This window comes from Hypanus sabinus, chromosome 7 (assembly GCF_030144855.1).
Source record: "Hypanus sabinus isolate sHypSab1 chromosome 7, sHypSab1.hap1, whole genome shotgun sequence".
Classification (NCBI taxonomy): domain Eukaryota; kingdom Metazoa; phylum Chordata; class Chondrichthyes; order Myliobatiformes; family Dasyatidae; genus Hypanus; species Hypanus sabinus.
Window position 1 is genome coordinate 115,724,954 of NC_082712.1, and position 17,344 is coordinate 115,742,297.

Here is a 17,344-nt window from a genome sequence, read left to right on the forward strand (position 1 = left end):
TAGATTTGGAGCACACTGCTCAGCAATCTTCATTCCCATTGCTAGGCATCTTAACACTCTCCTTTCCCAGAGATAAACTAATCTGGTAGTGACCATCCACCAGTTCTTCTGAAGTTGCCACCAGTTCCATGAACTTGTGATATTCTCCTGACAAACCAGTTTGTTCCTCTTGACTGCATTTGGGAAATGTGTCTTGAACTGCTGCTGCCAAAGCTCATCCAAGTTAAAAACTGAAATCCTGTTAACTGTCAGCTCTGCCCAAGCATATCCCCTTCCACCACCATGGTCTCCTTTCAGTGCCCCATTTACAGTCCAGCCCGACGTCGTTCTGATTAACACTGCAAATCACTTGCTCCAATGCTTTAAGCACGTTCGTCCCTATCAGCAGCTCAATTTCCAAATTAATTTCTGGCAAATGAATATGCTTCAGGTGAGTCCAATCACAAGTGAGAAAATCTGCAGATGCTGGAAATCCAAGCAACAGACACAAAATACTGGAGGAACCATTCAGGTGTGACCATTCCTGGAGATTCCTTGATGAGGAATGTTCCATCTGTAGAAAGGCGTGCTTTCCTGTGTATAGATGTTAGGCAGTTCACTGTAGTTACACTATCCAAGTCAACCACTTCTAGTCCTTCTCTTGACCTCTAGGGCGTAAGAGAGTGTGTGTGCTTTTTCCTGTCAGGTTGAGCTTGTTGATGACGCTCACTGTTCAGGACATTGCTGTACTCCCTTGATCTTGTTACTCTTCTTAGACTCACTTGACCTGGAGTTATAGAAAGTTTACAGTCTTGATTGCCAGCCCCCTGGAAGACCATTGGATGCCAGGGCATTGCTCACTGCTGTGTCTGATTCTTTCGCGGCTTGTTTCGAACCTGCACCCTTTTTGTCAGAGTGAATATGAAGTGTGCTGGGATGCTTGCCACTGCATACCTTGCATGAAAGATGCTTCCTGCAGTCCATGCGGTCGCTGTCTTGTACACAAACAACCAAAGCAGACGTCATTTTCTTTTAGAAAGGAAATCTCATTGCGAACCCTTTTCTCTAGCTGAGAACACAAATCCGAGGTATGTTCACCTTGGCAGAACAGACAAGTCCCTTTGGCTGATGAGACCATTTCCCTTTCATTAGTTCCAGGCTCAGCTTTAGCTTTACTTTTCACAGTAGCCACAGTAGTGGCAAAGCTGTTTCATTCAGCTTTAGAAGGAATTTGTGATTTAGTTCTGTTCACAGCTTTGTTTACGGCCGGTGATGTATTATCGTGTATATTTCCAAACACTGGGTGTGTAGCAATCTCCACTTGCCTTTCAATAAAATCGACAATGTCAGTAAAAGTAATCAAGTCAAGTCAAGTCGCTTTCATTGTCATTTCAACCATAACTGCTGGTACAGTGCACAGTAAAAACGAAACGATGTTCCTCTAGGACCCTGGTGCTACATGAAACAACACAAAACTACACTAGACTACAGACCTACCCGGGACTACATAAAGTGCACAAAACAGTGCAAGACAGTACAATAATTAATAAACAAGACATTAGACACAGTAAAGGGCAAATTACAATATAATAAATGATGTAAACATAAACAATGTAAACAATGTTTTATCAGGAATTGAGAAAGAAATGAGCAAAAATTGCAAAGGGAGTGGAGTGGTATTCAGGTGGGGGGGGGTGGAGTCTGTCTATCTCTCTCCCTCTCTCTCTGGGAATTGAGGAGTCGAATGGCTTGGGGGAAGAAACTGTTACGCAGTCTGGTCGTGAGAGCCTGAATACTTCGGTGCCTTTTCCCAGATGGCAGGAGGGAGAAGAGTTTGTGTGACGGGTGCATGGGGTCCTTCATAATGCTGTTAGCTTTGCGGATGCAGTGTGTGGTGTAAATGTCTGTGATGGCGGGAAGAGAGACAATCTTACGGTTGTTCCTTTCTTGAAGTTTACAGGCCACCAATATCCCTAAGCTTATGGGGCAATTTCTTTACGACAATCAACATTGGCAGTCATGTCCAGCTCTCGCATGTACTTCGCTTCTCCTATGGCATGACAACAGCCTCTACCAACAAGACCATAGCCATGAAGAGCTTTCACGTCTTCAGATTTGATATGCAGCCTTTTCCAAACAACCTGCAGCAATTTTCTGCTCATCAGCAAAAAGTTCCTGGAATAAAGCTTTGGCCTTCAGATACCCTTACTCTGGGTTGACTTGCTGGCAACTTTTGACAAGTGAAATAGAGACAGTCGCCGTAATCATCAGTCTTGCCTTCATTGTTATTTATTGCTGCGTAAATGAAACCGCAGGAGAAAATTCCTGGCAAATACAAAGCAGCTTCTTCATTTGACATAACAGGGTACAGTAGTCATCATATGGAGACACTTTTGGTGGGAAGGTCTGCTGGCCCAAAGCAGGCCTTGATATTTTATATGCCAAACGTCAAAGGACAATTCCATATTTACAATGCTTTCTTTTGAAACTGCAGACAAACTTCACACCTCCTGATTTGCATCCATACCACAGACACCAGTGTCGCCTGCACTGGGATTCACAGCTTTTAGGAATCCATTGTTCCAAATTAAATCCACAATACATATTCAAAGGCAGAAGACTAGTAGCTGAAGCCATTTGCTAAATGCAAATGACTTAGACCCAAAAATCACTCAACACTATTCTTGAAAGCCCTCATAAATGAATGATGTTACAATGGACTGAAGATTTGAATCTCTCTTTTAGATAGAGATGCAATGGGTTGTTGTTGCATCACTGAGCTTGCTAGTTCCTTTCACATCCTTGTGGCCCCTAGCACAGTATTTAGACACCTATCATCTGAAACAGGTGTGTCACCAAACTGTAAATTATTGTTGTCAGGAACACCTTCTGCTATTGGATATGGTATAGGTTCAGAGTGCCCCTTGTGGCTCATTGACATTCGAGGAACAAATGCATCTCCACTGACATTATGTTGGATTTTCTCTGTACCATGTCAACATAGGAACTCACAGCATAGAACTGTCCTGCTGGAGCACCTTTAGCACCCACAGCCTTCAGTGCTTTCACTTTGGTCACCTTGGCTGCTTTATCCTTCAATATTTGTTGGCTTGCGCATAACTCAGCTCGATCAGCCTCCTTTCTAATGTGTGCCAAGGAGGGATCAGACCCACAGGACACTAGGCTAACAATAGAACCTGCTCTGTCATTTGGCCGAACGTCATCCTGTAAATCATCAGCTCGATACAGAGTCAAAACATGCCCTGGAGTTTGATAAATATTTTCATTTGCTCCCACGCTTGTCCTTCAACGCCACGTTTGGTTCAGCTATTGTTCAGCCTCTGGGGTCTGAATATTTGCAAAACTTTTTGTTTGTTTACCTTGCTCTGAGCTAGGAATTAGGACATCAACACATTTAGTTGCTTAGCAACATCTTGAAGATTTTTTAAATCGTTCAAATGAGACTGCCATGCGAGACATTTTGCTTTTCCTGCAGAAAACTTTGAATTAACAGTATTAAATCTTTAATCTTCTTAACAATTTTATTATATTCCCTTCAAAGTTATCGGCAAAGCTTTCTCAGCAAGTATAATTTCTCTTTTAGTCCGGACTTCAAGGTCATTGCTTTTAGTTTGACTCATGTTGTTATTTAAATGTGCGAACCAGGCAAAACAGCGGCATTCAATTCAGATGTCAGCAACCAGAATATTTCAGCATTTCAACAGAGCCAAGCGTTGAACTCTTAGGCAAATACCACACTATAGATTAGTGGTCACCAACCTTTTTAAGCCCAAGATCCCCTACCTCGGCCTTAGTGAAAGGCGAGATCGACCTACTAAATCGATTAGAGAAAAAACAGCTCAGATTGTACTTCCAACTTGAGGTCCTTTATTTGGGCTAATTGTATTCGAGTTACATAAAATGCTTTTGTCAAACTTTCAAATTAATTCAACCAAGGAAACACTGTAACTAGCATATCAAACAGGCCATAGCTGACTTTCTTTAAGAATATTACAATACTTCATACTTCTAATTCTAAGTTTGATTATTTAATTTTATTTCAACATGAAAAATGAATGAATAAAAATTGACTGTTGCACTCAGTGTGATGACTGGGGCTGAATACTTTATGCTAGTTCTCTGAAATTTGGCTCATAATACAGACAGCCAGGCTGTGACAGTCTGTGAGGTGTCTGCCTGTAAGACAGCTCCTGTACTTAGATTTAATAATTTTCATCTGTGAAAATGCAATTTCACACAGATAAGTTGACTGACATTCAGTGTACACATGGTGAGATGGGGAAACTTCTCCCTGCTGACAAGCCCCCAAAAGTCACCATCCCTTCATCTTGCTTTAAGCTTGAAGTCACTTTGCAAATCAATTATTTCCATTTCAGTATCACTTGGCACACTAAGTACTTGCTGGAATTTGGCTGCTATCTGTTCTACATCGATCGGCAGAAACGGGTTTGAAATAAATGCAGCAATATCTTTCATGACGTTTAACTCCCCAAATGCCGATCGAACTCTATTGCCAGTTTGTCTAGGTAAGCACAGTACTGCTCAGGGCAAAAAGCATTTTTTTTCCTTGATAGACAGACATATACTTTATTGATCCCGAGGGAAATTGGGAAACATTACAGTCACACCAAGCAAGGATAGAGTAGAAATATAGCAATATAAAACCACAAATAATTAAATAATAAGTAAATTATTCCAAGTGGAAATAAGTCCAGGACCAGCGTATTGGCTCAGGGTGTCTGACACTCTAAGGGAGGAGTTGTAAAGTTTGATGGTTACAGGCAGGAATGACTTCCTATGACGCTCAGTGTTACATCTCAGTGGAATGAGTCTCTGGCTGAATGTACTCCTGTGCCTAACCAGTACATTATGGAGTGGATGGGAGACATTGTCCAAGATGACATACAACTTGGACAGCATCCTCTTTTCAGACACCACCGTCAGAGAGTCCAGTTCCACCCCCACGACATCACTGGCCTTACAAATGAGTTTGTTGATTCTGTTGGTGTCTGCTGCCCTCAGCCTGCTGCCCCAGCACACAACAGCAAACATGATAGCACTGGCCACCACAGACTCGTAGAACATCCTCAGCATCGTCTGGCAGATGTTAAAGGACCTCAGTCTCCTCAGGGAATAGAGACAGCTCTGACCCTTCTTGTAGACAGCCTCAGTGTTCTTTGACCAGTCCAGTTTATTGTCAATTTGTATCCCCAGGTATTTGTAATCCTCTACTATGTCCACACTGACCCCTTGGATGGAAACAGGGGTCACTGGTGCCTTAACCCTCCTCTGGTCCACCACCAGCTCCTTAGTCTTTTTCACATTGAGCTGCAGATGATTCTGCTCACACCACTTGACAAAGTTTCCCACTGTAGCCCTGTACTCAGCCTCATCTCCCCTGCTGATGCATCCAACAATGGCAGAGTCATCAGAAAACTTCTGAAGATGGCAAGACTCTGCAGTAGTTGAAGTCCGAGGTGTAGATGAAGAGAAAGGCAGACAGAACAGTCCCCTGTGGAGCCCCAGTGCTGCTGACCACTCTGTCTGACACACAGTGTTGCAAGTGCATGTACTGTGGTCTGCCAGTCAGGTAATCAATAATCCATGACACCAGGGAAGCATCCACCTGCATCACTGTCAGCTTCTCACCCAGCAGAGCAGGGCGGATGGTGTTGAACGCAGTGGAGAAGTCAAAAAACATGACCCTCACAGTGCTCGCTGGCTTGTCCAGGTGGGCGTAGACACGGTTCAGCAGGTAGACGACAGCATCCTCAACTCCTTGTCAGGGCTGATAAGCGATGTAACATTTTCTCCAAGTTGGGTAAGTGTGTCAGCCTCCAGTTCTTTAAATTTGAAATCGAAACACCGAGCTTGGCCTTAAACGCATTTACTGTGCTTGTCATCTGTGGCAGGTGTCGGTCTTTTCCCATGAGCTCATTGTTAAATGCGTTTAATTCAGCCGTTAGAGACCCTAAATCCAGTAGCCACACATCAGCTGACCGTTCCTCATGCTCCTCGTAGCTTGTCAACAGAAAGTCTTTATCTCAGGCAGCAAGTCAACAAGTCGTTGCAGCACTTTGCCGCGACTCAACCACCGAACATCAGCATGAAGAATTATGTCTCCGTAAGCAGCATCGAGCTCATCCAATAACGCCTTGAATAAGAGGCGCTGAAGCGCTTTTGCTCGAATCAAGTCTATCAGTGTGACCAGCAGTGTCATTACATGAGGAAAGTCCACGACCTTCCCAGACAAGGCCTGCTGATGAATCTCACAGTGACAATCCAGGAAGTCGGGAAAATCAGGGTCATTACAGCACAGTGCTATAAAACCAACGCACACACCACACATTGCTAGGGTCCCATCAGTAGTAATTGCCACCAGTTTATGAATGGGGATGTCATGTTCATGGACATATTTTTTAAACTCATTGTAAATATCCTCACCTCTCATTCTCTCCTTTAAGTGCAAAAGAGTGAGCAAGTCCTCCTTTGTTGTAAAATCCTGGAAAGCCATTCTGACAAATACAATAAGCTGAGCTGTTTGCATTACATCCAGGGATTCGTCGAACTATCGTGAAAAGTATTCGCAGAGTGACAAGTCCTTTAGCACTTGTCGATCCATGTCCTCTGACAGTGACTCCACCCTCCTTGTCACTGTCGCAGGGCCAATCAGTATATTTTGTATTGCGGTTTTGGTGTCGTGTTTTTTATCATTAAAAAGTCTCTGCGGTAATGGCCATTGCTTCCTTGAATAAATCGCCATCTGTAAAAGGCTTCTTGTGTTTAGCCAAAAGGTGACTTCATGAAATGATGCTTCAATAGCAGCCTTATTTTGAGCAGCATGTTTTGTGAGAAGTGATTGCTGGGCCTTCAACCCCGACCGGAAGTAAAACCCCACAATGCCTGGAAACAACCTCTCTTTCCAAACGGCTTTCCGTAGCGGGAGTATTGCTATATCACCACTATCCTAATCAGTATTACTTACTTTTATAATGCTCACATTACAACAGTAATTGTGTATTTATTTTTTTGTGTGGGATCCGCTGGGAAAGTCTCAAAGATCGACCGGTTGGCACCCACTACTCTAGAGCTTATGTTCGACGGTTACCATTCCAAACTGCATTCCAACCCCAGACACACAGCATGAATCATTACTTGCCACAGGCTGCAGTGCCAACATGTCTGAATACTGATGTACATTTGGAATAACTGACAAAAATTTTTGTTGACAAAACGCAGCGACTGCTCGATCAAGCCAATGCTGCTGCTGAAGTCCAGGCACAGGGAGTTATCTTGTATGAAGCAGCCTCCGATCAGTCCAATAACAATGTTCAAAAAAGGTGAAGAAATGTATTCAATCCTTCATTAGCAACTAGCAAAGCATACAATCCTAAAACAATGAAACTTATGAAACTAAAACTAATGATTAGACGTACTTAAGCGGACAACAAAAGATATGACACCTGACAGTCCCCAGCTGTGAAACTAACGAGACCAAGTGTGAATACAGAACTTATTCCCTTTGCTTCCACTGCACCCCCGCCCATGTGACAAACCACCAGAATAAATGTGCAACAATACAACGCAGCGAGAGAACAGATGCATGGCTACTACAAGTATTAGGAGCCATTTTCGGTCAAGGCCTTTTAACAGGATTCGTCTCACCTTCTGAGTTCCTCCAGCTCCTTTGTGTTGTCCCAGATCTCCAGCATCTGCTGCCTCTTGTGTCTCCATGGAAGGGAGGCTGGTTTCTGTAATGTGAATTCGTAGTGTAATCCTAACTATATGGCTAATGCTGGTATAATTAGCATTATACAACTAATGCTAGTGCAAATCACGCTCATTTTATGAGGGGCTGCTGTGTTCTTTTTGATGCTTATGAAATATGTTGTTTGATAGCATCCAAAAAGCGTGTTTACTTGAAATGGTCTGAAAGATACAATGGTACTATTCAAAGAAAAAAGAACTGCCTTTGTATAAAGCTTTTCAAAGTCTTGAATCATCCCAAAGCACTGTTCTATATGGGAGGTGTTGCAACTAGTTTGTGCAGTGGTCACAGTTTAATGCCATTTTATTGGCTGAGAAACACCTGAGATTGGGAAATGTACAATATAAGTGCAAGCCTACCCTTTACTGTGCACTCCCACAGACAACGTTCTGGTGATAAGTGGGACATGGATGGAGGGGTGTTTATTGTCAATCACCGTCATATTCTTTGCATTCACTTGAGAATGCAATAAAGGCCTTTAGTTAAGCTGCTGCTTTTCTGCCAATGTTCTAGTGTGGCATCGGATCCAGCTCTATTTTAAACTCATGACGTTTCAAAAATGATGGTTTTATCAGGACTTCATGAAAGGTCAATAATCAAAGGTAGTAATTTTGAATTATTTTACCGGGTTGCCTAAATACTTATGAATACAAAAATACTTCATGAGTCCCTAGGAATGAGAATTGATCACTTGTGCCAGGAAGGCTAACATCCGTAGTCATTGTGTTTACAAATGGAGTGCCCTTTAATTGCTGTGAAAGTCTAAACAAGAAGTTTTATGATTGTCCTACACCAGCCAAATAGCGGCTGTAGCATGGTGGTTGTATAAATTGCCACAGTAATCTGAATGTAGAAGTTGTAACTTGGTTAATTATTGTCACAACTTCCACAGTGCAGTGAACCACATTGTTTTGTATGTACAAGGGAAAAGAATAGCGGATGCAGAATATTGTGTTTACAATTGCAGAGGAGGTGCATTGTGGACAACCAATAAGGTGCAAGGCTTTAATGAGGTAGATTGTAAAGTCAAGACCCACCTTATAGGGAATTGTCCAATAATCTTATAACAGTAGAATGGAAACTGTTCCTTAGCTTGGTTGTATAAGCCGTCTGGCCTTTGTCGCTCCTATTCAATGAGAGGGAGGAGGAACGAGACTGCCTGGGATGGGAGGGGTCTTTTTCATTGTGTTGGCTGCTTTACCGGGACAGGAAGAAGTGTAATCAAAGACCATGGATGGGGAGCAGGCAGCATTTTATGGAGGGAAATGGGCAGGAGACATTTCATGTAGAGGCCTTTCATCAGGATTCCTCTCACCTTCCGAATTCCTCCGGCTCCCTGGTGTTGTTCCAGATCTCCAGCATCTGCAGTCTCTTGTGTGTCCATGGAAGGGAGGCTAGTTTCTGTGATGTCTTGAGCTACGTCCACAACTCTGCAGTTTCTCGTGGTCAAGAGCTGTGATAATCCAGATATCAACATGAACTTTATCCATACAAAAAAAGTTTCAAGTATAAACTAAGCAATGCTTTTTAATTCTTCCATCAGTGTGTTCTATTACATTACTTAAAGCCACTAGGATTGTTGCCACTTACTGTATGTGGTCCCCAGGGGTGATACACTGCTGCAATAATTGAGGGGCTTCCTCACCCAAACGGATGCCTCTCTGTTCACTAGTGGACGTACCCTATACTGTAGTGTTTCCCCACCGAGCCCTTGCAGTGCCGCACTGTGTCCCTCAGCGCATGCCCCTGCAGCCTGGAGTTTGGCAGATGGAGGCATTCCTCGACGGGCATCTCGATGCACTGCCAAACCAACAGTGAAAACACTGAATTGAGGATTTGCCGGAAGAACTAGACACAGGCCCTTGCATCTTTCTTTGTAACCTCTTCACAAACGTGTTGACTATTATCAACTGGTTTAGTTTGGGCAATTCACTGTGCAACTCTTAATTAATCTAAGCTCACAATTTATTGTCTCTGCACAACATCGGTTTAACTAGGTTGACCCCGGGCCAACAACTTAGAACATGAATTCTACTGTTCCCTCTGTACCAATACTCACTTCTCCAGTCTGTAACACTGAAATCGGGGATCTCCCATTGGCCAAATGATTGATCGTTCTTGTCCCAGCCCCTGGCATGGACTCTTACTTGTGATAGTCAGTCTCCAGAGTTCTCGCCACTAGCATTGGAAGCCCCTCATTCACACTTTCCTGATCAGTTCAAATGTTGCATTTCAATCTTGTTGACTTGGGGTCACCTGACAGACACCTGTGTCAAATTTCCATTGGCTCTAGTCCAGGCCAGTGCCAATTCACTGCCTTTCTGCAAGTGATAACCTGTAATTAATGACTCTGTTCTGAATCAGCCAGCTTCAGACGCCTCTAATCATAAACCTGCACGTTCCGTCATACCAAAGTACACCCCACAAATAACTTCTTATTTGGAGTTGATCTCTGCTTCATTAGATTATCAGAAACATCACTGTGTCCGTTTTAATGCACTTTGATAGAACTATTCCTGAGCAAAACAGTTAAGACAGTTCACAAAAAATGGAGGTTACAGAGCAGTTTCACAAAATGGCAGTTTCTGTTCTTTCAAGAACAAAGACATCTAGTTTGTCTGCTTCCACTGCCCTTGACCCATTTGAGTTGGATGTTTTTCCATATTTTAATTCCTTCCTGGCCAACAAACCCAGAGTCTTCAAAGAGATGAGCAACCGTCTGTTCATTATAGTCATCCGTGGACACCTCACGATGGGAATGAAGGTTCAGGCTTGCAAGAAGGACCTGTTTGGGAGAGCCCCTCTCACTGCTAGCTAGGCAAGGTCTCAGTGTTTGTTATTGAGATCTGGCAATGAGCTGTTCTGGACAGTCTGCTCAGGAAACCATCCCATTGTGTCCATCAGGCCCTTCTCTTGCAGTGCCTTCAAGACATTCCACACTGATAAAAGATTGGTGCAGCTGAATTTCTGTAGCCTCCTGAGGAAGTGGAGGAATTGGTGCACTTTCTAGGCAGTGGTGTCCATGTGTTTGGACTATGACAGGCTGTTGTTGGTGCTCACTCCTAGGAACTTGAGGGACTCAACCCTCGCACCATTGATGTGCTTCCTGTAGTCAAAGTTGTCATTGTGTTTCATACAAGTAAGTTTCAATAAAATCATCTTTTCATAATCATCCACCGCTCAACATGAACCCATGAGGCAGGCAGTTATGCTCAGACTTCCTCTGTTTCCTTGCCTGTTTCATCTCATTCCAACTTTTAGTGAAATAAGCAGAAGTTGTGCATCGTTTTATCAATGACATGAATGTTACAAATCTGTCACTAAATTCTCACAGAACAGAAAAAAGATAGGTATACCTGAAAGCATACGGCATCAAGAAAGTTTTGGGGGCTCGTAATTGCTTCAAGAGTAACTGAAACGCTAGTCGTGATCTGTGTAACTCCTTCTCTTTTCTGTTCCTTAGAGCAGACCTCCTGCTGACTTGAACGGTGCCATGTCGGAGATGGTGGAGCGATTGAAGGCAAAATGGGCTGACCCAAATGTAAGTGCCTGTACCTTTTTATTGGCCACCCATTCTCCCTCGACAGATACTTCTCCGTGATTGAGCTGCAGTGGTTTGAAAACCATGATGAGAGATCAAATAGGCGTTCAGGTTCGGTCGTCAGCTTCTCCCGATGCCTCGGGCCACATCACTGTAACAATGAGCATCGCCAGAAATAAGCTTAATGTTCTTTCATCTATGACTATTCTGTTTCCCTCGGAGCAGAATGTAAGGCATTTTAAAGCATTTAATTGGGTGTCATTTTTATTGTTTTGTGGATGAGGTCTTTTAGTTCTCCTTAAGTTACCATTGAGAAGATAAGTTTTTAACTTTCCTTCAGTCAGAAGATCAGGGGAGGTGCCCGCCCTGGCGTCTCGTTGCTGCTAATCTCTGTTGAACTTCACATAGGACCTAGGTTGACTCTCCTATGTATTACTGAGAAGACAATGGAGGGATGATGCAAGGTCCTCTGTAAGCATGCCCCATCTACTCCTACATCGGCCTCCTTAGTCATTTCAGGAGCAAATCTTCCCCTATCCCTCTCAGGCTGAAGGAGGAAACACACCTGACGTAGTATGGGTTAGATGTAGGTAAAAGCTACTGTATCAATGTCTAGGGTTAACCAATGCACAAGTTGCATAAAGGCAAACATCCCGCATTAGGTAAAGTGTAGTTTGTGTGAAAGTGTCTGTGTGGCTGGAGTTGTAGTTTTGGGCTGTCAGTACAGGTGGTGAGGAAGGAGTTCAAATCTTTTGTACCCTGCCCCCCACTCAGTTGCTGAAGCCATTATTGCCAGCTCGCCTGAGACTATTTCCATGTGAGCCCGCTCACATTTGAGAGAACAGTTGTATTTAATCCGCACAGGGAAAGAGCTACCCTTGTGCCGTCGGGTGGTATGAGGTGCTGCAATCTCTGAGGAGGTAACAGATCATGCTGACGGGTTTTCCTCACACCGCAGAGGGCACTGGGAATTTCAACCCACCTTCATTCACTTATTCACACCAGCAGGCTCGTGTGTGCTTCACTGCACTTGTATCAGCTTATTTCATTTAGTCTTCACTGGGGCGCCTCGTGTCCTGACACAGTTGTATTGGACAGCAGTGGAATTTGGAGTTGAGCGAGCCCTTTGTGTGATTGGGTCATCCACAGGCTACTGTCTGATTAACAGAACACGCTACATGGCTTTCAATTAAGCCCTTTCTTGCACAAGCTGTCAGCTCTGACAGCCTTTCACAGCTCACTGCTCTCTTGCTGTTCCGCCCTTACTCATTCCTTGCACTCACAAAATCCATTGTCCACCACTTCATAATATTTGCAGCATTTTTGACTGGGGCCTTTTGTGCTTTGTGTTTTTTTAAGATGTCATTGGATGATATCCAGGCGGACCTGCCAAAATTCAGAAAGTAGTGAAATCCTTGGGAGTATAATGAAATATAATAAGCAGGGTTTTGTTAGATGATGTAAGAATATTTATCGTACCAGCTTCAGCAGTGCCCCTGTAGCCAGTCACCCCTCGGTGGGGAACTAAGTCAGTGGTAGATGAAGTGGCTCAGTCTGTTCTGATGTTCTGCATCCTATTCGGTCTATGTACCCTGCGACTGCAATGATCCCACAAGTGGAGCCGAACGTCAGTTTCCAGGCCCTAGAAGCGGTGCTGCCTGATATGTCGCACACTGACGTATCTGCTTAAGCCCTTCCCTCCTGCAATATTGAGACTGGATGAACATTGGAGGAGATGGCATTAACATCGATTTCTCTAACCTCTGGTAACTGTTCCCCTCTATTCCCCACTCACCCTTATACCTTTGGTCTCATTCCCCTCCCCAACTCTGATGACCTGGCCATAATCTATGTCTTCCTCCTCCTTTCCTTTTTTTTTGCTGTGGTCTACTATCCCCTCCTTCTTCAGCTCTTTACCACTTTACCATTCCGTCCCCTCCCCACCTCTCATCTGCTCTCCCCTATTACCTGACAGCACACGCTCCTCCCCTACCCTTTTATTTTGGCTTCTGCTTTCTCTCTTCACAGTCCTGATGAAGAGTCCCAGCCCAAAATGTCTTGAGTGTTCATTTCTATCCGTATAGATGATGCCTGACATGCTGAGTTCCTCCAGCAACGTGTACTTTAACCTTTAACAACATGAGGGATGTCATTTGGCCCATTGGGTCCACAACAACCTAATCACTCCAGGTTCTTTCCCCTTATTCCTCAGTACCCTGCAGCTTATTCCCTCTCACATTCTCGGACTCCCTGTTCGATTGCTTTTGCCAAAACTTTCAATGTGATTGCATCACTGCCTAGTCCCACTGCTGTTCCTGCTAATGTGCTGCGTCTCCTGTTCCATTATTCAATCTGATTTTGGTGCAGTATTCTCCAGCGCACGTCATGATGTCTAACGTTGCACACTCTTTGCTAAATGGAATATAATCTTAACTGCTGTACTCCATTGTCCAATACGTTCGGTGCAATTTAACACATTCCTCATTCACTGCAAAATTGGATGATGTCAACAAGTTTTATTTAGTGGAATGTGACCTGATTACACACCCATCATTCAGTATAATGTTGTCAGGGAGCACTTTCCTCATTCAGCCTACTAGCATCTAATTTTTACACACCGTCAGTGCAATGTAGTCTAATGTCATATTGGTTGATACACTGCAACCCTCCTTCAGTGTAATTGTATCTGATAGACAGGGCCCCTCACTGCAATGTTGATAGTCTCATCTGTAACAATATTCTGCGTGCCCCTTTCTGTTTATTTATCATTGATTCACTACAGTTTTCATCTTAGACAGTCCTTCGGGTTCAAGGATGACCTGTTTCTTTCTGAATCAGTCTCTCCACGGTCTCCCTCCTCCCGTTTTCCCTTTCCATGTCAGTTTCTTGGAGTCAGAGAACACCACCTTAAGAAGCAGACCCTTCTGCCCATCGAGCTTATGCTAAACTATTAATTTGCCTTGTCCCATCAACCTGCACTCAGAATATAGCCCTCCATACCCCTCCCATCCATGTTCCTATCGGAATTCTCTTAAACGTTGAAATTGAACCGGCATCCATCACTTCCACTGGCAGCTCAATCCACGCTGTCTGGGTGAAAAAGTTCCCCTTAAACATTTCACCTTTCACCCTTAACTCTAGTTCTAGTCTCATGCACCCTCAGTGGGAAAAGCCTCCTTCCATTTGCCCTTTCTATACCTCTAATAATTTTGTATGTCAAATGCCCACTCATTCTTCTCCACTCCGGGGAATAAAGTCCAAACCTATTCGACTCAGGTCCTCAAGTCCTGACAACACCCTTGGAAATTTTCTCTGATCCCTTTCCATCTATTGACATCGTTCCTGTAGTAAGTAACCAGAACTGCACATGATACCCCATGTTAGACCTCCCCTACGTAACGCAGTACATTGATCTATGAAGGCCACTACGCCGAGAGCTCTTTTTACGACCCTATTTACTTGTGAAGCCACTTTCAAGGATATATGAATCTGAACTCCCATATCTCTCCGTTCTCCTATGCATCTCAGTGCCCTGCCATTCACTGTGTAAGGCTTCTCTTCCCAAAGTGCAACACCTCACATTTGTCTGCGTTAAATTCTAACTGCTATTTTTCAGCTCGTGTTTCCAACAGGTCCAGATCCCACCGCAAACTTTGGTAGTCTGCCTCGCTGTCCACTACACCCCCAGTCTTGCTGTTGTCCACACATTTGCTGATGCCATTTACCATATTAGCATCCAGATCGTTGATATTGATGACAAACAACAACGGATCCAGCACTAATCACTGTGGCACATCTGATTTCCTGCAGTAATCACAGGCCTTCAATCAGAGACTCAATCATCTACTCTGGCTTCTCCAGTGTCTAATCCAATTTACTACCTCATCTTGAATGCTGAGTGACTGAATCTTCTTGACCAGCCTCCCATGCAGGACCCTGTCAAAGGCCTTGATAAAGTCCATGTAGACAACATCCACTGCTTCGCCTTCATCAACTTTTCTGGTAACTTCCTTGAAAAATTCTAAGGTTGGTTAGACATGACCTACCATGCACAAAGCCATGTTGACTATCCCTAATCAGTCCCTGTCTATCCAAATGCACATGTACTTGGTCCCTTAGAATACATTCCAAAAACTTATCTGCTACTGATGTCAGGCTCACTGGCCTATCATTTCCTGGCTTAATTCTTAGAGCCTTTCTTAAACAAAAGAACAACATCCAATCCTCCAGCACCTTACCCGAAGGTTCATTTATTATCAAAGTATGCAACTCTGATGTTCTTCTCCAGATAGCCATGAAACCTAGAAGAAGAAAAGGAATGGTAGCTTGTTCATCAACCCCCAAACAAAACGCAAGAACATCAGCTCCCAAATACCCCTCTCACCACATGAAAATAACCCGTGGCTATGGACGTTCTAAATATCTCTGCTCAGGTCCCTGCAGTTTCTGCACTAGCCTCCCACAGGGTTCAAGGGCAACACCTAGTTAGGCCCTGGGGATTTATCCGCCCTAACTTGCTTCAAGAGAGCAAACATAGTTTCTTCAGTAAACTATATATGGCCCAAGATCTCACCGCCGCTTTGTCTCAGGTCTATAGACTCTGTTTCCATTTCCCGAGTGAATGCAGATGCAAAGAAATCCATTTAAGTTCTCCTCCATCTCTTTCAGCTCTTTGCATAGATGACCACTCTGATCTCCCAGGGGTCTGTGGTTTGCTATGCTTTTGGTCTTAATAGGAGTCCTTGGGATTCTCCTTCCCTTGTCTGCTAGAACAACCTCATGCCTTTTTTACGCTCTCCTGATTTCATTTTTAAGTGTTCTCTTGCATTTCTTACGCTCTTCAAATGCCCCATTTGCTCCTTGTTGCCTGTACCCACTATGCACCTCCTTTGTTTGCTTAACCAGGATCTCAATATGTCTCAAAAACTAAGGTTCCCTAAACCTGTCATCTTTGCCTTATATTCTTAGAGGAACATAAAAACTTTGTACTCTCAAAATTTCACTTTTGAAGGCCTCCCACTTACCAAATACACCTTTGCCAGAAAACCAGCTGTCCCACTCCACACTTGCCTGATCCTTTCTAATACCATCAAAATGAGCCTTTCTCCAATTTAGAATCTTAACCCAAGGACCAGACCTATCCTCCATAATTATCTTGAAATTAATGTCTGTATGATCACCAGATGCAAAGTACTCCTCTACACAAACTGTCACCTGCCCAGTCTCATTTTCAAATAGGAGATCTATTATTGCACTCTGCCTAGTTGGGGCCTCAATGTACTGATTAAGGAAATTTTTTTGAACACATTTGACAAACTCTATCCTGTCCAGGCCTTCTACAATATGGGTGTCCCAATCAATATGTGGAATGTTAAAATCGCCTACTATCACAGCCTTATGGTTGTTTTAACAGCTGCAATCTCTATAAATTTGTTCTTTAAATTCTGAGGACTGTTGGGTGGTGTATCACATAATCCTATTATGTGGTCATCTCTTTCTTATTTCTCAGTTCCCCCCAGAGAGCTTCAGTGGACAAGCTTTCCAGTCCATCCTGTCTGACACTGCCACACTATTTTCTCTGAATAGTGATGCCACTCCTCCTTCCTTTATCCCTCCCGCTCTGTCACATCCAAAGCATCGTAACCCCAGAATATGGAGCTGCCAGTCCTGCCCTTCCTGCAACCAAGTCTCACACTCATGGCTGCAATGCCATAATTCCATATGTTGATCCATGCCCTGAGTTTATCAGCCTTTCCTACGACGTTATTTCCACTATGCTCAATCTTTTGATTCTTGACTTTGTATGTATGTTTAGCAACGTCTTTCTCCACAACCATTCCACTACCTGCTCTGACACTGCTTCTCAACTCCCTGTAGCTAGTTTTCCCCACCTCCCCCACCAGTAGAGCACTAGCAAACCTTCCTGACCTTTGTCCTTCCTTTTTCTTTTAGCCCTATTCCCTTCCTTTCCTGGTAAATGTTTGGAATTCTTCATCTGAGAGGACTCTTGAGGCTAACTATTGAATACGTTCCAG

General features: G+C 43.7%; 1 protein-coding gene across 1 annotated transcript in view; it reads left to right on the forward strand.

The window, feature by feature from the left end:
- trim44 (tripartite motif containing 44) overlaps positions 1-17,344 on the forward strand; it is a 95,629-nt gene that overhangs the window by 13,803 nt on the left and 64,482 nt on the right. Inside the window, exon 2 of the mRNA XM_059975434.1 lies at positions 11,232-11,309. Within this exon, the coding sequence (XP_059831417.1) occupies positions 11,232-11,309 (78 nt within the window). The remainder of the gene's footprint in view (positions 1-11,231; positions 11,310-17,344) is intronic.